This window comes from Camelina sativa, chromosome 8 (assembly GCF_000633955.1).
Source record: "Camelina sativa cultivar DH55 chromosome 8, Cs, whole genome shotgun sequence".
In the NCBI taxonomy this organism is placed as follows: Eukaryota; Viridiplantae; Streptophyta; class Magnoliopsida; order Brassicales; family Brassicaceae; genus Camelina; species Camelina sativa.
Genome location: NC_025692.1, coordinates 21,044,684 through 21,068,685, shown reverse-complemented (window position 1 = coordinate 21,068,685; position 24,002 = coordinate 21,044,684). Strand labels below are relative to the sequence as shown.

General features: G+C 35.1%; 6 protein-coding genes across 7 annotated transcripts in view; 3 read left to right on the top strand and 3 right to left on the bottom strand.

Moving 5' to 3' along the window:
• On the bottom strand, nt 405–2,734 carry LOC104707734 (protein ACCELERATED CELL DEATH 6). The gene is made up of 3 exons (XM_010424158.2): nt 1,999–2,734; nt 1,354–1,895; nt 405–1,252 (listed from the first exon to the last, which is right to left on the bottom strand). Exons 1-3 carry the CDS (start codon nt 2,714–2,716, stop codon nt 593–595), a joined length of 1,920 nt encoding a protein of 639 aa, XP_010422460.1. The 5' UTR covers nt 2,717–2,734; the 3' UTR covers nt 405–592.
• On the top strand, nt 3,735–6,171 carry LOC104707733 (protein ACCELERATED CELL DEATH 6). Of its 2 annotated transcripts, XM_010424156.1 has the most exons (4): nt 3,735–3,816; nt 3,891–4,621; nt 4,726–5,264; nt 5,443–6,171. In XM_010424156.1, exons 2-4 carry the CDS (start codon nt 3,910–3,912, stop codon nt 6,082–6,084), a joined length of 1,893 nt encoding a protein of 630 aa, XP_010422458.1. In that variant the 5' UTR covers nt 3,735–3,816; nt 3,891–3,909; the 3' UTR covers nt 6,085–6,171. The 2 variants fall into 2 exon arrangements, with proteins under 2 accessions (XP_010422458.1, XP_010422457.1); XM_010424155.2 differs by having other exon boundaries at nt 3,749–4,621.
• Nucleotides 8,157–9,840, bottom strand: LOC104707732 (E3 ubiquitin-protein ligase RMA1-like). Its single transcript, XM_010424154.1, has 2 exons — nt 9,690–9,840; nt 8,157–9,042 (listed from the first exon to the last, which is right to left on the bottom strand). The coding sequence occupies exon 2, from the start codon at nt 9,029–9,031 to the stop codon at nt 8,291–8,293; it is 741 nt and encodes a 246-aa protein (XP_010422456.1). The 5' UTR covers nt 9,032–9,042; nt 9,690–9,840; the 3' UTR covers nt 8,157–8,290.
• Nucleotides 13,170–14,956, bottom strand: LOC104707731 (thioredoxin M2, chloroplastic). Its single transcript, XM_010424152.2, has 2 exons — nt 14,544–14,956; nt 13,170–13,661 (listed from the first exon to the last, which is right to left on the bottom strand). The coding sequence occupies exons 1-2, from the start codon at nt 14,785–14,787 to the stop codon at nt 13,348–13,350; spliced, it is 558 nt and encodes a 185-aa protein (XP_010422454.1). The 5' UTR covers nt 14,788–14,956; the 3' UTR covers nt 13,170–13,347.
• Nucleotides 17,767–19,487, top strand: LOC104707730 (CASP-like protein 1C1). The gene is made up of 3 exons (XM_010424151.1): nt 17,767–18,060; nt 18,177–18,279; nt 19,059–19,487. Exons 1-3 carry the CDS (start codon nt 17,903–17,905, stop codon nt 19,290–19,292), a joined length of 495 nt encoding a protein of 164 aa, XP_010422453.1. The 5' UTR covers nt 17,767–17,902; the 3' UTR covers nt 19,293–19,487.
• LOC104707729 (callose synthase 12) overlaps nt 22,389–24,002 on the top strand; it is a 7,454-nt gene continuing 5,840 nt past the window's right edge. The window contains exon 1 of the mRNA XM_010424150.1: nt 22,389–23,099. Within this exon, the coding sequence (XP_010422452.1) occupies nt 22,570–23,099 (530 nt within the window). The 5' untranslated portion in view covers nt 22,389–22,569. The remainder of the gene's footprint in view (nt 23,100–24,002) is intronic.

Sequence of the window (24,002 nt, the reverse complement as noted above, 5' to 3'; positions counted from 1 at the left end):
TATTCCTGTTGGTTTTGTTGCAACTCCTTGTTTCTTATGTGTCTCTATATAGTCGAGTATCATATAGAGACAACAGGAACAACAACCATTGACAATAATTGTCGTGTATCATATATGGAAAGCTAATTATGTCAAACAACCATTGACAATAATTGTCTGCTAACTTTGTCTAGTATCTTCTTATGCTTGTGGCTGATGGTGACAACAGCAACAACCGTGACTAAAGAATTCAGGCTACTTGATAATTTTGCAAAGAGCAATTATGACAGTTCTCCATCAGATGAATGAAGAAACGTCAGAGCTTATAGTCATAGAGGCTTTAATGGCTAATTTAATATCATTTTTTGCTATGAGAAGAAGATTGAGTTATCTACTTTGCCTCTTTTGATTAACACAATAGAAAGTAAAAGAATAAACAGCACTGTAAAAAAATGTTGAAAGTACTCATGTGGAATTTAGGAAACAAGATACAATGTGTTTGTAAGGAAAAACTTCCTGAACCAATTCACATGCGACCAGCACTGTATGGTTCAAACTCAAAGGTAGAACATCATGAGACAAAGGGAATTCATGGATTTTCAAGTCTTGATCTTTAACCAAGAAATGGCCAACGGAAAACTCGCGACGAGCATCCCCCATCAGTGCCATCCCTCCAGTATGCAAAGAAAACCAGCATGGAAAAGGGAAACCGCAAGAAGTAGCGGAAAAGTAGGGGACTAAAGGTATAAGGCGAAGCGTAAGGGATGATGAGCAGAAGTAGAGCCATGAGATAGAAGCCGCCTGAGGCCAAGATAAATATGGCAAGCCAATAATGCTGTCCTAAGACCAAGTATAAGCCTGCAACAAAAGCCAAAGACATGGCGATAATGGAAAACCCCAGAAGTGGCACAATAAACTTGAAGGTGGTCAGCATGCATTTTAGGTCAGCCAATTGTGTCCCTATAAGAGAAACTGTTGATATGACAGCACTATAGACAGCAACGCTATTGCAGATGACAAAAGCATGAAATGCAGATTCTTGGTAAGAATGTTTGACGTTTGACTTGAACTCTGTGCTGTTGTAACCTAGTGGCACACTCAAGCCTGCAGCAAAAGCCATTGTAGCTACTAGTGTTGCCACCACAAGGAGAGTGTTTACTCTATCCTTGTGAAGTTTTAGGATTAAGTCCTCGTCTGTTGTAAGACTAGGAGTGTGATGAACTCGTGGAGCTCTAGTTGTACCAGCGGACACCAATGCCATCCATATCAACCACTGGAAATGGATATAACATAGAATGTTCAGCGATGTCAACCGCGTCAGATACATAGAAATTGTGTACACATATATCAAATGGTGTATGAACAAGGCCAAACCTCTTGGAGTGAAGGAATTGCCGCCATATGGTCCTCAGCTGCATCTAGAGCGGTGAACCCTTTGTAATTCATTATTTTCAAGTCAACTCTACTATCATGTATGAAGAGACTTACAATATTGGGATGAGAATTTATGCTGGCTAAATGTAACGGTGTGTTTCCTTCTACGTCTTGTTCATTGATTAACCTTTTGATGTCAACTTTTCTGAACAAATAGCCAGCAGCTCCTGCATTCCCACTTTCAGCAGCGACATGAAGAACGTTTTGACCCTGTGAGTTAAGCATCTCTATTGTGTCTGGGTGGTGTTCCAAGATCACCTTGAGAGCTGAGGTGGAACTAGCACTGCAGGCTGAGTGAATGGGGAAAGAACCATCTTCATTCTTAACGTAAGCAACCTGTGTAGAACTTGCAAATCTGGTTAGCATATGCTGCACTCCAATGTCATATCCAATGGATGCTGCAAAGGAAAGTGGAGTTAATCCATCTTCATCCCTTGAGTCTATCAGATCTGAGTCACTCTCCAATACAGCTGTCAATATATCTGCCTTGACAGTAACAAAAATAACGAATACAGAGGATCTTTAAGCTTTTTTTTTTCTTAGGACAAGTAAGAAATTCATTGGATCAAAATGTACAAAACTGACCAAGGTTCTGGCCTTTTACTGCAGCACACAAAACTGACTTCCCAACAAAACTTGCATCCAAACCCTGTAACATATGCTCCACAAGTGCATCATGTCCAGCTTCAGCCGCCATATACAATGGAGATATATCCTCCTTGTCTAGAAGAAAGCAAGTGCTTCGATCTTCACGAACAAGTTGCAAAGAAACAGATACATGGTTTCCTTTCAAGGCGAGGTGCAATGCGGTATCCCCATCATTGTTGGAAACTCTGAAAATATTCCCAATTACCATATGCTCTGATCCAACCACCATAGCTCTATCTTGTGGAAGCCGCCTTAGGGATTCAACAAGAAGGTCAACTATGAGCTCGTGTCCTGCAGCAGCTGCTAAATGGAGAGCAAGGTCTCCCTTGTAGTTTTGTCTCACCAGAAGAGTCTGGTAATGAGAGAAATCTGGGACGAAGTTGCCATTTAAGTTAGGGTTCCAACCCCTAAGAACGTGTAGCTCATGGTCAAGGATACGCCGCACTAAGTGTTCATAACCATAAATAGCAGCAAGGTGCAGAATCGTATTCCCCTGGAACGTGACCTGATCAAGAACAGGAATTTCATTCTCCTGCATAATTTCTTCAAAGTCTTGAACCTTACCCATAACTACTGCCCCATAAGTCTCAGGATCCATATAGAGTGATCTTACTGATAAAAAAAAGATAATTAGACTTGGGGAGCTGTTGAGCATTTAAACCAGTGGTATAGATCTTTGTTTGACCTCCTCAACGAAGCATAGAACTTAAAAAAGTCTGGGAATCTTCAAGAAGCATGAGTGCATCGTGTTACGGAATATCTTATTCAATTAGCAAATCGAAGTCATGTGAGAACGTGACTTATGTAAGAATCTTAGACTAGTTTGTTTGTCCATGCTTTAGATATTTCGAAAATTAAACAACAAAAATATAGTTATAGCTACATTGGTTTAAAAATAACAATGCAACTCTAGGAACAACAACTAGTCTTAAAATAATCAGAAAAGAAGAATCTCAATCATGTCCATTAAAAAATTAGCAGTGGATCACATCTCCAATCTGATGGAGAGAGCTTGTAGTGGGATGGTGATATTTCCCGCTTCCCTCTCCAACGACAGAAAATTTAAAAGACTTTTGAAGGGGCGAAGGAAGTGATTGGTTCAGAATTACCCAGACGGCGGAGATCAAGGAGGTTGATAGTAGTGGGCTTTTAAGACCCAATATCATAAAGCCGAGTTATTTACTATCGTTTAAGCTTTTTCACTAATGAATACTTTTTTTCTTTTCTTCTCTTTTTTTTTTTGTGGTAAAATTCACTACTATATAATACGTTACGTACATAAAGCCCTACTCCGTTTAGTCGAAATTTACTCAATAATCGTTTCGTTGTTTTAACTTTTATGCAACAAATCCCTGTAAGGCTGTAAATATCGTTCAAGCTTTGCAATTATACGATGTCGTCTTTCGCCATACGTAGTTGTTTCGTGCTGTCTTTGTTATACTATTTTTTTTAGGTCAACTTTCTCAAATTTCTGCTAGCTGATCATTTTCAGTAAGCCATCGATCAGGTTGCATGCTTTATCAAATTTACAAGTTGTATTTCTATTAGTAATTGATTAGCTAGTTGGAATAAATATAGATCAAGCAATTTCCAAGTAGCCTTTCGTATACGACAAAAGGTGTATATGTAGATTAATAATGTGGCTCTTTCAACTAAAAAATAAACTGGAAATTATTTTATTATCATATTGACGAAGAAAAAAACAAAAGTACGTCCAAAACAATCCTGAACGTGAGCTTAGAACAATTTATTCGGGTGAGAACTTTTTTTTCCTTCTTTTTTTTGATAAAACAAAACAAACAGCTAGTCATTTTTTCCTTCTAAAACAGCTAGGAATATTTTCAATAAATGGGAAGGCCTGATGTGGACTTGGATCGACGATTAGCAGAAAAACATCCGGCGATACCAAGAAACAATGTCAGATCCGCACCATCTCTTGATTTGTCCACTCTCTTCGAAGAAACTAGTGAAACTATTCCGATGGATCCAAAGATGATGGCTGCAATAAGAGCAGGTAACGAAAATTACCTGAGAAATAATAACAGTTACGTTAGGCTTGCTCCAACCTTAGTGAACGACCGTGGAAATACAGTACTTCATCTTGCTGCTTCATCGGGTCACGCAAGCCTAGTGCGTTATATAATCAAAGAATACCCAAGTTTGCTAATGAAGCCAAATTTGATGGGTGAAGTTGCTCTCCATGTGGCAGCAGGAGCAGGCCATCTGGAGGTTATATGGAATCTAATTGATTTCATAAAAGATATATCTTGTAATAACATAGGTGTTGCAAAAAGGATATATTTTGCTAAGAACAAAAACCAAGACACTGCTTTGCATGTTGCTTTGAAAGAGAAACATATAGTGGTGGCTTCCTATTTGGTCTCAGCAGAAAAATCTTTGTCTTTTGTTGCCAACAACGATGGGTTTTCTCCCTTGTATCTTGCTGCTAAAGCTGGAGAGGCAGGTCTTGTGACAAAAATGTGCAACGAAACAAATGAGTTAAGTTCAAAGGTTGGAGGAAGATCCATAGTACATGCAGCATTAAAGGCTAATAGGAAAGGTTTGTTGTAATTTCCATTAAACATATCTACAGTACTACACCCATAATTTTCTTGTTCATACGCTACTTTTGATCCCAAAAATAACTTTTTTTTTTTTTAATAGATATCCTTGCTGATATACTTAGCAAAGATGCAAGTCTTATCAACTTGAGAGATGAAGGAAGGACTTCTCTTTCTTTTGGAGCATCCATAGGATTTTATGATGGATTTTTCTATATTTTGGAAAAAGATCTAGACAAGGTTTATGTCAGCGATGATGATGGCTTATTTCCAATTCATATGGCGGCCAAGTACGGTCACGTTCAAATTCTTGCGGAAATTCTTAAGCGTTGTCCAGAGACACTTGAGTTGCTTGATAGGGATGGTCAAAATATTCTTCATATTGCGGCAAAGCATGGGAAACTCGAAGTTATCAAGTTTATCCTAAGATGTTGTAAGGATAAGAACAAGAAAAGGTTGGTTAATGAACAAGATGCCGATGGCAACACACCGTTGCATCTAGCCACCACAAACTGGCACCCTAAAGTTGTGAGTTTGTTTACATGGGACCATAGAGTTGACCTGAAAAAAACAAACTACAATGGTTTCACTGCTTTAGATGTTGCTGAGGAGAACATTGATTCGAGCTACATAGTTCATCAGGTAATATGCCAGGATGTCTCTCCCCAGTGAAGGTTGTCTCAAATTATTTGAAGGTTATAGCATAAATTTTTTTAATTGAATACTCTAGTTGCACATGCTAATAGTCAGTTTTGCTCCTAATATCCGCATGTATAAGTTATCCATACTAATCCTTGTATGTGTACATATGTATATACAGAGATTGACATGGATGGCTTTGATCAATGCTGGTGCACCAAAAAGTTCCGTTCCAATTACAGAGAATCTTAGATCATTCAAGAAGCCAGATGGTGTAAAGTACAAAGATCGAGTCAATACTCTTTTGTTGGTTGCAACTCTTGTAGCCACCATGACTTTCACTGCAGGATTCACATTACCTGGTGGTTACAACGACTCTTTTCCCCACTTGGGAATGGCCATTTTGGCCAAGAGAACGGCTTTCCAAGTCTTTCTTGTATGCGATACACTGGCGATGTATTCTTCTATCATAACAATAGTTGCTCTCATTTGGGCACAGCTCGGTGATCTTTCTATCATACTCAGTGCTTTCAACATAGCACTTCCATTTCTCGGACTTGCTCTTACATCAATGTCAATAGCATTTATGGCTGGCACGTATGCTGCGGTAAGCCATCTGCCCTTGCTTCGTTATTTCATTTTGGGTATTGGTACCATATTCATATTGGTTTTGTTGCTGCTCCTTGTTCCTTATGTATCTCCATATGCTCATGCCCAACCCTTTCTTCGACATATTTTCTACTATCCCTATTTCCTTAAGCTTTTGGCTGCTGGTGACAACAACCCTATGCATGTTGATGTGTACACTGCATCAGATGAATGAAGAAAATTCATACCTTTCTATTGTTTTTTAGTACCCATGTAGCTTTTTTTTTTTTTTTATGTAAACAAATCAGGACTTAATAAGGTCATAGAGGCTTGAATGTTAAAATTTAATATTTTTCTTTGCTATTAAAGGAAAGTTAAATTCTCTACTTTGCGTGATTTGATATCACAATAGGAAGTAAAAGAATAAAATTAATCAACAAACAGTTGAAAGGCGTTTGTATAGTAGAACACATTATAAGTGGTATGGCGATATGTTGACATTTCAAGATCTTGTAAGATCAGTTTCTCTCATCTCTCTATCTCTGTTTTGGACACTCTGTTTTGTTCATTGAATAACAAGAAAGTGTTAGAGAACTTAGAGAGATAACACAAAGAGATTACATCTTGTTTTCCGATCTCAAGGATGGTTTCTTACAACACACACACATCATACTTATACTACTTCTACTAGTTGCACCTCACACATGCTCCCATACTTAAGACCATCATGACTCTTACACATTAGACCACACTCCTAGTTACTAACCCTTACACATCATAGGCTTGCTTTCTTACACAAGTCACACTACTACTACAACAACTCTCTTAGCTAGGCTTTAACCAAACAAATGACTTAGTCACAACACAACTTTCTACTTTGTCTTGTCCTTGGTCTCTTGCTTCTACTTGTCGAGTCCATCTTCCACATGGACCACCAAAACATCTTTCTCTTTGGGCCTAAATCAAGTTGGTGGCCCATGAAAAAAACACACAGGCTTGTTGACCTTTTTCTTGTCGTTGACTCTGCTTCTTCTTCTTCACGGAGCTTTGCTTCTTTTTCTTTGTTCTTCGACTCACTGATTTCTTCTTTCTCTTTGTTGCAGATTTAATCAAGAACTCAATTCTCAACACGATAGTAGAACACCTTATATGTGGCACTAATTTTGAAGGTGGTCAGCATGAATTTAGGACAGCCAATTTTTTCCCTTTAAGAGCAACTGTCGATATAACATAACTATAGACGACAATGCTATTGTAGATGAAAAAAGCTTGAAATGCAGATTCTCCGTAAGAATGTTTGACATTTGGCTTGGGTTGGATGTGCTGTCGTAACTTAGTGGCACACTCAAGCCTGCAACAAAATACAGTGTTGCCACGGGAAGTGTCTCTATCCTTGAGAAAGTTTTGGATTATTCCTCATATGATGTAGAGATGTTTATTGAACTCACCACATGAACATATTACAACATTAACTAGTTAAGAATCTTGACTAGTATTGGAGGATTCATCATCGTCACATACAAAACACCATTCTAACAGGTTGTGTATTCCTTCATAATTTCCCATGGATGCTCCTCATGAAAGCATGTCCTTCCTTCTTCATCTCACTCATTTACAAGGCTTGGACCTCCATCAAGCGGGAATATGACAAGTCTTGTGTTAGTCTATTGCAGGAGCATTGTAATTATTGTGTTGACAGCTCAGCAACTATAGTTGAATGGGCTATGGGCTAGCTGGAGAGCTAACAGCTTAAATGGAAGTATAGGCAGAAAGGTCGAGCATTCTGGATTGGCCTAGGACCATTATATTTGGACTTTGGGGAGATTTTCAAAGGTCTCAAGAAATTACTCTCTTTCTATGTTCTGTTTCAGTTTTGATTATCGTTTCTTCTTTAACCGGCGATTCAAGGATTAACAAAGGAGAATCAATAACTCATCCAGGTTTGAGGCTTTGAGCTTGTGATCCTGCAAATTGGCAAAAATTCAAATCAAACCTGTTCCTGACAGGCAAGCCTGAAACTCGACGAAAAAGCAAGAGAGACTTACAAAGTTGAGACTTGATATCAGACAGGCAAGCGGAGTTAGTATAATGCATTTAAAAAGCTTAGTACTTGTTGTTCCGAGTTACAAAGTCAACTTTAAAAAACCTAGGCAAATTTACATACCCCAATATAATGCATTTCCAAAGCTTAGTACCTATTGTTCCTATACCCATGGGCTGAATTATACACATGCAAATCAGGCCTAATAACATGGCCTTTCAACTCAATGGCTTTGTATCTCCTAGACCAAAATCTAGGCAATAATATAACCCAACATAAACTCCTCAACATTAAGCAACTTTGATTTGTTTCCAACACAAATGTACATCTCTTCTACTATGTTTCCTTACACTTGAAGAAAGTGAACAGTAGAAACCAAGCTAGCAATAAGAAGTAAAACCTAAAACAAGAGAAGACAAAGAAAAACACAACACATAAAGAAGACGTAGATTCTTCCCAGCGATTTATCCGCCTGCATAATCCGCCTCCTCATCCTCGGCCCGCTTGTCCCTGCGAGATTGTAAGTATCCGGATATGCAAATCTATCCATCACTTGTGTTCCAAACAATCTCGTAGCTACCATTTCTCCAACCATCACCATCATTGGATCCAAAACAGCAGAGTATGATAAACTGTCTGAACTCATAACCCCTGAGACAGGGTAGTAACCTTCCTGTGGGCTATTGAATTGAACACGTTGTGATAACCGCATGTCGGCACTAGAAGGCATCTCAAGCCGGTAAACAGGTCCTAATGGTCTTCTAGGGACACTGGTTTTACCTTCTTCCTGAGTAGTACAACGGCCTCTGCCATACAAAGGAACCAAAGTAGTAGTAGACACTTTGGATTTACAAACAGGACACTGTCTATGTCTTTGGTACTCATCACTTGACGAGAAACTCTGTACATCAAGCCATTTGTGAATACAGGGCCAGCAAAAGAGGTGACCACAGAGAGTCACAACAGGCTCTTGAACCGAGTCTAAACAGATATTGCAGTCGAAATTGGAATCATCAACATTATCATCAGAAGGAGCAGAGACTGAGATAGGTTCAGGTTTCTTGCTCTTGAAACAAAATGCACCTTCTCCATAAAGTTCTCCAAGTACAGCAGCATCTTCATAAGATTGATCCAAGGCCATCGGTCAAAATCCTGAAAAACAAATGTTTGCATTAGATCAAAGATGAATGCTATGATTTCTTATAAAAAAACTTAGGTATCAATTAAGATTAACAAGTGAATCACACAAAGATAGCCTATTTTTATCCAGATGAGAATTAGGTTATTCAGAAAAGCTCAAGGGATTAATAAAAAAGTTTAAATTTTCTCGAATAACCATAAAAGTTTAAATTTTTTTGGGAAACCGACGAAATGAAGGGAAAAAAAACTCGTGATTCAACAGGAGCAGGGTTTTGGCTAATATACACTTAAAACTCGTAACTTGATCATCAAAATACCAACTTAATCAGATTTAGCTAACGAAAACAACAAATTCGATAAAAATTTAATAGCAAAGCCCCCAAGAAAGACAAAAAGAGAGAAGGATTTACACAAGACTTAGGAGAAACAGAGAGACAAGAAACTCATCAGTCACACCTCAACGAAAAAAAGTTCAACACCAATTCAATATCTAAAGGTGGGAAAAGAAATAAAAACCCAAATCACAAAAAACCGAGAAATTTGCGGAATCACAGATACATATATTTACATATGTGTCTAAAACATATACGCAAAGGCACGTATATAGGAACTATGAAGAGAGAGAGAGAGAAACAGAGTTATATTTAAGAGATACGAACCAGACAATCGGCGGCGTTTGAGGGAAACCCTAAGCAACTGTGTCAATGGCTGATTTGAGCAGAGAAGAAGAAAAAAAGTAGAAAGAAGCGGAGATGAAATAAAAAAAAAATCTGGTGTTTTTTTTTTTGTAGAAGAGAGAGAGAGAGAGTAAAGAAGGAAAGAGAGAGATTCACATTTATTTATATTTGGAAAATACTTAAAATTTAAGATATTATTATTATTTAATATGCCTCGAATTCGAGACCATCATCTTCACTGACGTGGCGATGTGCAAGATTCGTCACATTTTTGTATGTGTTTTCGTTTTAGATAAACTCTCTCGTCTCTTTGTTATATAAGCCAGTATCTATCTTTTTAACTTATTTTTCGCCAAAAGGTTTTATGAGCTAGTGGTTCTTAATGTCATCATAGTATATTTCTCTTTAATTAAACACTAACATGGTTAATTATGTCAACTGTATTTTTTTTTTAATTGACACCTGCCATTAATTTAATAGTGTCAAACGTAGAGATTTTTATACTATGTTGTACCGTTCATATCCAGAACAATGTTGGATCATTATCCATAAACATATTCTTCCTTTTTTCTGAATGATCCTTTTTTAATTTTAACGTACTTGAGAAAATAGCAGATTTACTTCTTAAACTAAAACACGTCTCTATTGGGTTTTTTTTTGGAGTTTATGTAATGGTGAACTTACTATATATACACTCTTTTTATCTTTTAAGTAATTTGCTTTAGTGGAGAAAAAAACAAACCATTCCATTATGTGTAACGTTCGTGGCACAACAAATGTCATATCGCTTCTGTCTTAAGGTGCATTGCATTTACGCCAAATAAATGTTTGCACTTAGCACATTTTTTTAATTTTTTTACGTAGCACATTTTTTATTTTTATAAGGGAAGTAAAAAAAAAAACAATGTTTGTACGTTCTCTAAATTTTGTGAATGATGATACGTCGCAAATCATAAGAAAGAATGAAGAAAAGCTCACTTATACTGAACAATGGGTAATGGAAGAGAGATGACTAATTACTACTACTACTAATATTTCTTAAACTAAAAACTATATTAATATATAAATCACAGTGAGAAACGGTGATTGGGTGGAGTGAAAAAGGACTAATGAGAGGTGGAAGATGGCTCGCTTCACGTTTTGCCAAAACTTTCACAACTAACGATGGATCTCACATTAAACAAAAACCACGAGTCACGCGTTCTGTTTTGCTCTTGTGGGACTTCCTTTTTATTAATACTACAGTTATTCTACGAGTTTTAAAAATAAATTTAATTAGATGACGAATCTTGAGTTGTTTCTAATCTAATTTATATTGTGATTAGACACAAAACACAATTAACTAGTATGTCGGACTAATTCTCCTGACGCGTGGACCACTTCCTTTGTCAATTCTTCGGAAAATAAATCAATGGTGTGATTTACTTATCCATTAGTGTCGTGATACACGTTAGTTATCTAGTGCCAATCTAAAACTGTATCAGAAGTCGTCGTTATTCAACTTTCAACACGTAAACATCTTTTGGATTTTTTTTTTTTTTTTTTTTNATCGGTCTTATATTAAATAGAGGAAAATTTACAATAGTGCCATAGGCACCTTTAAAGCTTCGAAAGGATAGCTTAAAAATACAGAGGCTGAAAAGTAGGGAGAGTAAACATGTCCTTTAGGACGAGTGAAAATGAGAGAACCATAAAGTTAGATAGGAGATAGTTTATTCTAGCTAATAAATAAACTTGTGTTTTGTATAAGTTTTGCTACAAACTAGTAATTTATATTGGGAATGTTGATTATATATGTTGAGTATAACTATAATAACATATACCATAGTAATCTGTAGTGATATTGTACATTAGAAACAATTAAAACGTGTATATATGCTACATCGAATTGATTGATATATAATGATATGATTTACACACTCGTGCTCGAAACATTCCCATTCTACTGAAATTAGACAACAATCTATAGAAGATCAATTTCAATTTGTGTTTTCATTACATGCTATTTGTTTCATAAGGATGAAAACACATGTTATCGTGTAACGTACATGAAAGTGAACAATGATATAGTTTCGTTGTGTATAATTTATTTTGTTGAGAATATAAAAAAAACTATCGGAAACATATATATATCCACCTTTCAGTGTTTTTAATGATCTAATCAAACTGCAACTTGTCTGGTATGAGAATATGGCCGACAATCAAAACCAAATGATTGGAACATTGTCCGCTTGTTAATATTAAAACATCAAATAAAGTCTTCATGTAAGTAATGTCCTTTCAAACAATCTAAGAAACTCAAGTTGGGGTTAGGTTTCGCGAAGTTGTCCGATATTGACCTTGATTTAAATATTTCACACTTGTTCTAATTTCGATCATTATATGCTTTAAGTTCCATTTGTAAAGAAAAGGTTCGTGACTTCTTAGCCGCGAAAGTTGATTCAAAGAAGAAAGGGTACCGAAAAGGCATTCATAAAGTCCAAATGACAATATTATAATGAAATGATACAAAAATAGAAGTCACGAAAATGCATTTATAAAGTACAAATGATAGTATTATATAATGAAATGATCGTCCAAACAAAGGTCACGAAAATCACCATTTTCTTGACCTTATCTTCAGCCAATATATATATATATATATATATATATATATATATATATATATNTATATATATAATTCTTGAATAGAGGACGGCAAGAAACATAAAGATAGACATTACCAATAGACAAGGTTTCATCCTGTTTACGATTGAAGCCTTCGTGATAATTTGGTTTTTCAAGCATAAAAACCAAATGAAGATGATTGATTATAAAACAACTCCATTAACTTATCATATCATTAAAACTCCATGAACGCATCATATATCACTTGTCTGGTTGAAACTTCTAATCTATATCCATAACAAGTAACTTCGTTTGGATGTGAATTTGGTCCTCGATCGGATCAACAACTCTAAAAACCCCCAAAATCTTGTCCTGTGGATCAGTCCAAAAAACTTCAATTCTTTTGGGTTTTATTCATTTTGTCCTAAATGTTACATCCTTATCCATAAATTGGGTACACATAAACTATGATAAATTTATTTGCGTGTGCAAAAAATGAAAGCGAGATTTCAAACGTAATTTTTTTTTGCTTGTGGATCGATAAAGAGTTTTTTTTTCAGTTTTATATAATGTTTCTTTAGAACATGTATAACCTTTTAGCCCCTTTGCGTACATACGCACATTTGAGTATAACAGAATACAATAATCTAAATATATAATAGGCTTACGAATATGTAACAAACCTTAACGTGTGTTTATCAAAAAGGTTGCAGAACCGAAACAATCTGGTTCTCATGACCAAACAAGATCCCACCAATGTTTTTTTTTATATTGCTGTTCCATTAATCTAGTCCAAGATTGATATTTGATTTAATTATTTAGTTCCGCATCTCAAAACATCTTCGAACCGGTAAAAATCACATAAAGACATGACATCATATTATTTATCCAGGTCTAAGATGTTCAGTGATGAAGAAAGAAAGATACAGTAGAAGAAACAGATAGCTATGAAGAAAGCTGAGTTACAGAGGGCAACGACACCGAGAGAGAGACAGGGAATAAGAGATCTTACAGACTCGACAGTGAAATTTCATTACAAGAACTTATCAATGCTAGATGTGAGAGTGGTTTTGGGCACAGCACCTATGATCGTATCCTTCTTCTCACCATTGACAAATATCATGATCGTAGGAATGCTTCTAACTCCGTACTGGCCTGGTGTTGTAGGAGATTCATCAGTGTTTAGTTTGTAGAACTTGATCTTCCCAGTGTACTGTTGTGCTAGATCATTAACGAGCGGGTCAATCATCTTGCAAGGTCCACACCATGGTGCCCAAAAGTCGACCAATACAGGCCCGTCTGCCTTAAGAACTAGAGAATCCCAATTCGAGTCAGTGACCACTGGAACTGCAAGGATCAATAACCCACATCAACAAGTTATAACTAAACCATTTGAATTCATGAATGCAAGCAAAAGAAATTAGCCAAGATAGAAGAATAACACAACAGACAGCTGACCCATTTATACATCTTCAGCCAAATCGGTATGTTGTTTCTAATCTATACTATAGTAATCCAAAAGAGAAAGGTTCTCTAAAGCATTCCAGTGAAGAATAATGCTTCATGTTTTCACCAGAAATGAGAAGAGCAATGAATGAGTTTGTAGTTCTCTACAATGATACCAATGAGTAGCAGTGTAGCAGACATCCCTGCTAATCTCAGTTAAACACATTATTATCATAGATTAAGGAGTCTAAAGTCTTAGAAAAGCAAACAAACAAAAATGGCTATCTATCTGCTGGTAAACAGATCCAAAGAATGAAGATATATTTACTCTAAAGCAAAAAAATCCCCACATTGCTACCACATGAGCGAAATAAATGCTTCTTGTCACAATGTGTATATGATCCAACCAATGGAGTAGTTAGCCAACCTAACTTTTATGTTGTTCTACTTAAAAAGAGAAGAGATCCTAAAACGCAACCTTCTTTCGATTTTTTCACGCAACTGGCATGAATCATTCACTCATTTAACAGAAACCTCAATTTCAGCAGAAAAATTCTCAAACGCATACTCCTCCTAAATCCTAACCAAAACTCTTCTTCTTCCTCCAGATTCAGTAATCTGGAAACTAATCACAAGTTTTTTAAAAAAAGCTAAGATTACAAATTACTAATTCGAACAATCATCAACACAAAAATCAGCAGTTCATAAAGAAACAACCAAAAATCCATAAACAAGCAACGAATCGAGTGAGAGAGAGAGAGAGAGAGAGAGAAAAAAACATACTATCGGTAGTAGTTTCCTGAGCTTCACAAACGACGGCTCTCCGTACTCTAGAAACCCTAGGATGATGAATCGAGGTCAACGAAGACGGAGAGAGAGAAAGACGGGTTCTGAGACCTGATGATTCCGGTAAGACGGCGAACATCCGGCGAGAAGAGAGAGAAGCCGATGGTGGTGGTGAGGATACGATTTTGGAATCGGAACGGAGAGAAATCGGTGGACGAGAGGTACAAGTGAAAGCAGCCATGGCTTTAGATAGAGAAGAAGAAGAAGAAGAAGTACGAGAGAGAGAGAAATCCCAAGTGTAAAAAATAATATCCGAACAGAAAAGAAAAAAAAAAGAAAAAGATAACGAAAACTAATGGAAGAGAAAAGTTACGAGTACAACTACAAACACTGATAGCTAGATTTTTTTTTTTTTATATATATACACACTTTGAAAACAAACAGATACTGCTTTCGTTTTTCAATTCTTTTTTCTAGGAAAAAAAAAAAAGTGTAAAAAAATTAATACGGTTGGGTAAGATCGTAAAAAACAATAAAAAACTGTAAGCCTGGAAATGTTTTTGCGATACACATTATTGGGCTTATATTAGGCCCATTTAAAACAAGTGTGGTTGATTATCCTCAAAATCATATTGTTTATCTAAATTAAATGGATGGTAATTAAAAATAGGATTTGTTAGTAAATTAGTACATTTTGGAAACTTAATTAGAAAACTAATACATTTACTACTTAAAATTGGAAAAATAGGGTATTGTGTAATAGAGAGTTTGTGAGATAGGAAAAAATGGTGGGGCATAGGTTTGGTGAGAAAATTACAAAAATGGGTATGTGTATGGGTAACAAATAAAGCTTTTTTTTCCTCCAATCATAATTATTCAAATAATTGTTAATATAATCTATTTTTGGAAAACTTCTTAGGTACAAAAAAAAATACATTTTTTTTCTTTACAATATGATATGAATTTTATTTAATAATTTTTAAATATATTATATAAATCTTTTGTATCCGTACACCTTAGTATGTGTACAGATGTCTATACACATTATTATGTGTATAGATGTCTGTACACATTATTAACTTTACAGATGTAATTTGTATAAAAATATTGTAGTACATGTATATGTACAGACATTTGAAACCCTAAGAATTAAACAAATTTTATTTGTACACTTAATAATGTATAGAGACATATGTACACATAATAGTGTGTACATACATCTGTACACTTAATAGTGTGTACAGACATCTTTACACTTAATAGTGTGTACATACATCTTTACACTTAATTAGGTGTACGGAACTAAAATTTGTAAAAGTATTTAATATTATCAAATAAAATCACCAAACAAAATGCATATTCAATTATAAAGAAAAAAACATAGAATTTTTTATTTCTATAAAAATTTAGAATTTTTTTTAATTAGTCAGCATTTTTTTTTTTAGATTATATGGAACATATAATAAAAAAAGAAAAAAATTAAAACGAAAATAAAATTAAAAGACTCAATAACATGTGTTATAAATATTAAATGTTGATGAGGGTTGGAAAGTCTTGTGAACAGTAGAAAACAATAAAAATTGTGGAATTTGCTAATTATAAATAGTGATTGTACTATTTTTATAATTATGTTTTGAAAACTATCTATTTTGCCAAATATTTCTTAAAAATATGGTAATTGTGTTGCAACCGTGATGAATGGAATGTTAATTTGGAGGCGCTGGTCCTAACGACAAGCGATGGACAAGAATCAAAAGTTTGTAGTCACTGATTTATTCAATGATGCGTTTTTTAGCAACAAAGTTTCAGCGATTGAACATATCATAGCGATCATAATCGACAATATTAAGTTAATAACAACTACTAAACAACAAACTTATTAGTCGTTTGTATTAGTACTGGTAAACTAAAATTTAAGTTTATGATGGTGTGGTCTCGAATCTCTAAACATTTTAGATATTTTTTTTGTTGTTGTTTTAGTTGTCCTATTAATAACTTTTGCAAAAAAAAAAATATTGTCCAACGTTTGTGTTAATTCCCCATTGGGCGTCGCTTGCTTATGATCTTCATATTTGACAGCTAAATCGTGGTAGATGATGGTTCAATCAAAACAAAACAAAAAGGTGAAAACGACACAAAATTAAACTAGTTTCTATAATTGGATTAAATTCTAAACGTAGGAAAATGTTCAATTTCTTCTCTTCATGTGAAAACACTTTTGATAGGTCACCCACTTCAAGACACACATATACTTCGATAAACTCATATAAAGTCATACAACAAAACTCTAATTTTGCTTTTCACTGACTTTTGCTATTTAAAGCAATGTTAGATCAATAGTCAGAAAGAAAGAAGATTAAAAATATAAACGTTAAAATAATTTTGTTTTAAAACGAATAAACGATCAAAAGGACTTGTTGTTGGTAACACTATCAGTACTGTATATACTGTTGACAAGAAAATCAATACAAATATCGACTATATTCAAAAAGCAATGTCAACTTTAATACGATCCCCCAGCAGACAAAACACACCGAAGATACACCTATAAGTTAGGACAACGGCTCAATGAAAAAATGATACTGTATTTGTTTCTTCTATGATGTCATCGTTCATGCATCTAATGACAATATTAGAAACTACAACATTTGTGTATTTCGACAGCTGTTTTACATCTTTCTTTCGAACCTATGGTTAGAATCAACTGTTAAATTGTCCAAAAATTTCCTATCAACTAAATATTATTCAAAAATAAACACACAAATACACACAAAAATGTAAAACCAAATGAAATGGATTACATAAGAAAAACCAGAATCCATGCGGGTTCGATAATAGACAGTTAAATTTTCTTCCTTTTGTTTCATGGAACACTCAGTTTCATGGACAAAAAAAAGGAAAAATAATATTACAACTAACATTGAAGAAAATAATATTGTATATATAGCAAATAATATATGACAAAATACATAGTCGTTTTACCATGACATCAGTTTTGGATTTTCTATATACATTCTGTCATTATGTGCGGTTGAAACTTAAATACATTTTTCTAATGAAACAAAAAAAATTTACAGATTTTGTTTTGTTGCACCACATGTCATAAAGAGAACAAACAGAAAAGATGGTCGTGTGTTGAAAAATCGGACGGTGACGGTGAAGATAGTTGAAAAATCTCAACTAACAACACTTCCCATTCAATTGATATATATATCGTTGATTACCCAACTCGTTTATTTATTGAGTTTATGTATTTGTTGTGTTCTCACACTTCTCTCCGATGTTTTTCTCTTCTTACATTTTCTTCTGTTCCTCATAAAAAATAATAATTGAAAACTAAATTGATTGGCTGATCGATGGTGAAGTTGACAAAGAGAATAGGAGGGCTTGTGCTGCGATTGGCAGCGTTTGGTGCGGCTCTTGCCGCCTTGATCGTTATGGTCACTAGCCGCGAGAGAGCTTCCTTCTTCGCTGTCTCTCTCGAAGCTAAATATACGGATATGGCCGCGTTTAAGTATGTACACAATTTTTTTCATATTTTGTTCATGTGTTTTTGTGTTCATCTGTTATACTTAAATCTTATGGTGAGTTATGTGAATATGTTATAACTGGCTAAGACATGTTTGGCAGGTATTTTGTGATCGCAAACGCTGTCGTCAGTGTTTACAGCTTTCTAGTTCTGTTTCTTCCAAAGGAGAGTTTGCTTTGGAAATTCGTCGTCGTCTTGGATTTGGTAAATAGTACTTTCTATTTCTTTTAGTTCTCTTCTCTGCATGCATTGAGATTCTTTGCTACTAATAAAGTGATGTTGTGATATCTGGTTAATGTGTAGATATTAACAACTGATTTACCTTGAAATAATTCTAAACCCTTCCTTGAGTATTCATCTCATACCAACCACATTATGTATTTGCAACAAATATGCAATGAAACTAGCTAGCCAGTATTTCTGAAATTTTCACATAAATTTGCAGCTTTTACGTAGTATTACTATTTTCTCGTTTTAGTAAGTTTTTTTTATATGGTGTAGTCCAAGAATTGAAGATTACGATATTACTAACGTTTTTATTATAGCTATAAGTTTTTATTGTATTGGCTTTTAGTTCAACTTTTGTTAAATGCTCACCTGACTTTAAATAACTCAAAAACTTATATACAGTGTCAGTACTCGATCGAAGTTGAGAACCCAACGATTTTATTATTAACTAAGAAAATTATGCGGTGAAGTGTTATGAACAAATCACAGCAGCTTGAACACAAAACGACTATAGTAGATGGGGACTGATTGTCTAAGTTATATGTTTTCATTCGAAAATATCAATATATGGTTGGTTGTGTTTAGAAGAATCTTTGAGTGGAAAGTTAAAACACTTGAATGCACACCTAATTCGTATTCGTGTCCTATTAACAAGTTTTCTTATCGTTTGTTAGGTGAAGATTAGCTAAAACATGAATGTGTTTACTTTTAGTATTAGTTGTTATATTAACTTTTTTTCTTTCCGTCATTATAAGGTGATGACAATGCTACTGACGTCAAGCTTATCGGCGGCACTAGCGGTGGCACAAGTGGGAAAGAAGGGAAACGCAAACGCAGGTTGGCTTCCCATTTGCGGTCAAGTTCCAAAGTTCTGCGATCAGGTCACCGGAGCTCTAATCGCCGGTTTTGTCGCACTCGTCCTCTACGTCCTCTTACTCTTGTATTCTCTCCACTCCGTCGTCGACCCTTTTCTCCTTCAGAAATCTTGAATCTAACTTTTCCCTTTTTGTGTGTATCGATCAAATTTTATATATAGACGCGCGCATAGCTTAAACTTTGCTCAATGTCGATGTGAGACGTAGTTCGTGTGTTGTGTTTGTATAATTTCTTTTTATGTGTCGAAATTTTCATGGCTTTGTAATTCCTTTTCTACGGATTATATGGAACACTAGTGTATATATATATAAGTACCATCTCAAAATCTTAGCTAGATAGATTATCGTTTGATTATTCGTATGGTTACCAAGCGTATATGACCTTTTTCTACGGATTATATGGAACACTAATATATATAAGTACCACCTCAAAATCTTAGCCAGATAGATTAATTATCGTTTGATTATTCGTATGGTTACCAAGCCTATACGACCTTAAGTAAACATATATTTTTAGCTAGAAAAAACATTTTCTAATTTGTATAAATGTGTCATTATAGTTGAAGGAACATAAATAAGTGTTAGCTGAAAATACACATAAAGAGACGAGTGAAGCTATATCTACGTGAGATGTGTTTTTCCAAATTATTTTAGCTAGAGAGATTAATTATCGTTTGATTATTCGTATGGTTACCAAAAGCGTATACTAATTCTCGAAATATCTCATATTTCAAATCGCAAACCGGCCTGGTTTTAGTTTTCTTCTCGGTCAAAGTCAAATACAAACCGGCTTATATTAAATGGACATTTGTTTTCTGGTTACAGTGTTCTAAAACGCGGTATGCGCTTGCTACGCGGTAAACAAACGTCTAGCGCCTAGCCGTATATACGGGTACCTAAGCAGAATCTATGTGAATTATATATTTTAGATATATAAATATATATTTATATAAAAATAACATTTATATATATATGATGAAAACTTATACACTTTAATTTTAGAAAAACATAAAACAAAAAGATAGTATCAAATATTATATTCAATCAACTCTTATCTATCAAAATAGTTTAGAATCTATAATAATCTCACATTTTAAACAAAAAAAACATAATCCATTCAAAAACTTGTAAAATTGACAAAATGTAAGTTTATACTTACTTTGGAACAAAATTAAATTTTATAAGTTTAGACTTTAGAAGCTAACTATAATATTTTTTTGAAACAAAAATATTATTTAAAAAAAATATTTAATTACAGTATTTTTTTACCATTTTAGTTAATACACCGCCTAGAATCCGTACAGGCGTCCGCCTAGACCGCATAATGTCCGCCGAAACGCTATTAGACGTCCGAATTATATAAAATCGCCTAAAGTACCGTATAGCTAAAAATTCGAAATATCCGATCACCGCATAGCATATAACCGCCGCCTAGACACCTAGCCGCATTTTAGAACACAACAAAACCCGGAGAGCTTTATATATCATCGGGAAATTTAAGGTTAAAGTTGTTCTAAATCGTGTGCATCTTCTAATGCTGTGCAAGCACATGCGACCATTTGTTGTGTGTCAGAACAAAAAGGAAGATTCCACCTTATGGATTATAATCCCACATGCCTATTATTTTAAAAACATACAATTACAGTCCGAGAAGAGCATTATAATAAATCAAAATTAAATAGAAGATGACTAGATTCACTTGATTGTTTTTAATACTGCTTTTGTCATTTGACTAGTCAGGATCCAGAATAAAATCAACAAAATATCTATTTGTTTTGGAACCATAAAAAAACGGTAGGAGACAGACTAGGAGCAATCTTTTATGAAGGATGGTACGATAAATATTTGACGGTTTGGTCATATTTTCAAAACACGTCAACTTGTTTGTATCAGTGAGAATTTATAAGCTGGGATAAAATATTCGAGAATGGGACATTCTATCCTTTTAATGACAAATCGACAATTATTATGAAATGGGGAGAAAAGTTAATAGAAAACGAGAGGGAAATGGGGAGAGGAGTAGAGGACCCATGTGAATCCAATTTAATTTTAAAAACTTTAAAGCAAATACATGAGATTTATTTATTTTTAGGGTTCTTGATTTAGCGTCCAAAGCGGTCGCATGCAAATCGCCGTTGTTCAGCGATTTTTCCTGTTTATGAAATAAAACGCTCCACTTGGATTTTTTTTTGTTTTTTTTCAACCCACTTTGTATTAATAACAAATATCGCTTAGCCCGAATTTTATTTTATGATTTTCATAGATTATTATTTTCCTTTTTTGCATATTCTTGTATTATCCTCAAGGTTAGGTTTGAAATCTCAAGAGAAGTTTTAATTTTGGAGTTGGAACTTAAAAGAGAATTAAGGTCTTTTGTATATGAACGTTTTAATTTTGTATATGAACGTTTAGATATGGCTTTTGCTTTTACGTGTAAATTAGCACATATTGACTAGGTGATTAAGCGATTCTTAATTACATATATCTTGACTAATCACGAACTTTTTACACAATTACAATTCTATTATAAGATTTACGAACGTTACAAAATCTGTGTGTTTTTACGTCAATTATTTATTAATATTACAAAAACAATTTATTAAACATCTAACAACGATCAAGAAATTATTTTACCCCATTAATAAACATTCCAATCTGTAAAGCATTAAATTCAGAGCAAAAGGCTATGATGATATTCGGAGATCCAAGATTATAAATTAATTTCAGATTTTCAATCCACATTAATGTCTTTCTTTATTTTTGCTGACTTTTTTTTCCTTTTCTATTCTTAACTTATATAGTAAGGAAACGAGAAAAGTTGAATGAATATAAAAGAAATTTCCTAACCATTTAAAACTTCGAAATTGTACTATTATCCAATTATCAGCATCGTTTGTCAAAAAAAAAAAAAATCCAATTATCAGCATTTACCATGTAAAAGCACCCAAGAAACAGCAATTTCTGTTTAGATCTAATAACAAAATTTCACTAATTTGGTTAATAATCTTGAAAATTTGATAAATTAACCATAAAGATATAAAAATATATCCAAATATTTGATCATTAGTATATTCATTAGTATATTCATTTTTAAGGTAATGATTTTATTTAATATATTTAATGTAAAAGGATCTTTAAGATAAAGAAAAAAATTCAAATTATAGTAGTAAAAAAATATACTACCAATTAAAGCCAGCAAAAAAAGGAAACAAAGAAAAAAATAAAAATAAAAGGGAGAAACTGAAACGCGGAAAGGAGGCAAAATCGTCTCGTCGCCGTCTTCCAAGCTTAAAACGAAGAATCGCACCACGCGTTTCGATTTCTCCATTGTTATTATTGATTCAGTCAAGCTTTTTCTCCGAGAAATTTCCAAGATCTACTACATGCTACTATGAGCCTCCGCCACCGCACCGTCCCGCCGCAAACTGGACGGCCGTTGGCGGCGGATGCTGCCGGAATCGAAGAGGAGCCTTATAATATCATCCCCGTTAACAATCTCCTCGCCGACCATCCTTCCTTACGATTTCCCGAGGTTCGTGCCGCCGCCGCTGCTCTTAAAACGGTAGGGGACCTTCGTCGTCCGCCGTATGTTCAATGGCGTTCTCACTACGATCTCCTCGACTGGCTCGCCTTGTTCTTCGGTTTCCAGAAAGATAACGTTCGTAACCAGCGTGAGCATATGGTGCTTCACCTCGCGAATGCTCAGATGCGTCTCTCTCCCCCGCCGGATAATATCGACTCTCTCGATTCCGCTGTTGTTCGTCGGTTTCGTCGGAAGCTTCTCGGTAACTACTCTAGCTGGTGTTCGTATTTGGGGAAGAAATCTAATATTTGGATCTCAGATCGGAACCCTGATTCGAGACGTGAGCTTCTCTATGTTGGACTCTATCTTCTCATATGGGGAGAGGCTGCGAATCTTAGGTTTATGCCTGAATGTATTTGTTACATCTTCCATAACATGGCCTCCGAGCTCAACAAAATCTTAGAGGACTGCCTCGATGAGAACACCGGTCAACCTTATTTGCCTTCTCTCTCAGGCGAAAACGCTTTCTTAAACGGCGTCGTTAAACCTATTTACGATACAATTGGAGCTGAGATTGATGAGAGCAAGAACGGTACAGTTGCGCATTGTAAGTGGAGGAACTACGACGATATCAATGAGTACTTCTGGACGGATCGATGTTTCAGCAAATTGAAATGGCCGCTTGATTTGGGAAGCAATTTTTTCAAGAGTAGAGGCAAAAGTGTAGGGAAAACTGGTTTCGTGGAGCGCAGGACGTTCTTCTACCTTTACAGGAGTTTCGATCGTCTTTGGGTAATGCTAGCATTGTTCCTTCAAGCTGCCATTATAGTAGCTTGGGAGGAAAAGCCTGAGGATAAGTCGGTGACAGTGCAGCTGTGGAATGCTTTGAAGGCAAGAGATGTTCAGGTGAGACTTTTGACCGTGTTCTTGACCTGGAGTGGTATGCGACTCTTGCAGGCTGTGCTGGACGCGGCTTCACAATTTCCTCTCATTTCGAGAGAGACCAAAAGGCACTTTTTCAGAATGTTGATGAAAGTTATAGCTGCCACAGTTTGGATCTTAGCTTTCACAGTCCTCTACATTAACATCTGGAAGCAGAAGAGGCAAGACAGGCAGTGGTCCAATGCTGCGACGACTAAGATATACCAATTCCTTTACGCTGTGGTGGCCTTCTTGGTGCCCGAAATTCTGGCTTTGGTTTTGTTTATAATCCCATGGATGAGAAACTTGCTGGAAGAGACCAATTGGAAAATATTCTTTGCTTTAACTTGGTGGTTTCAGGGCAAAAGCTTTGTGGGTCG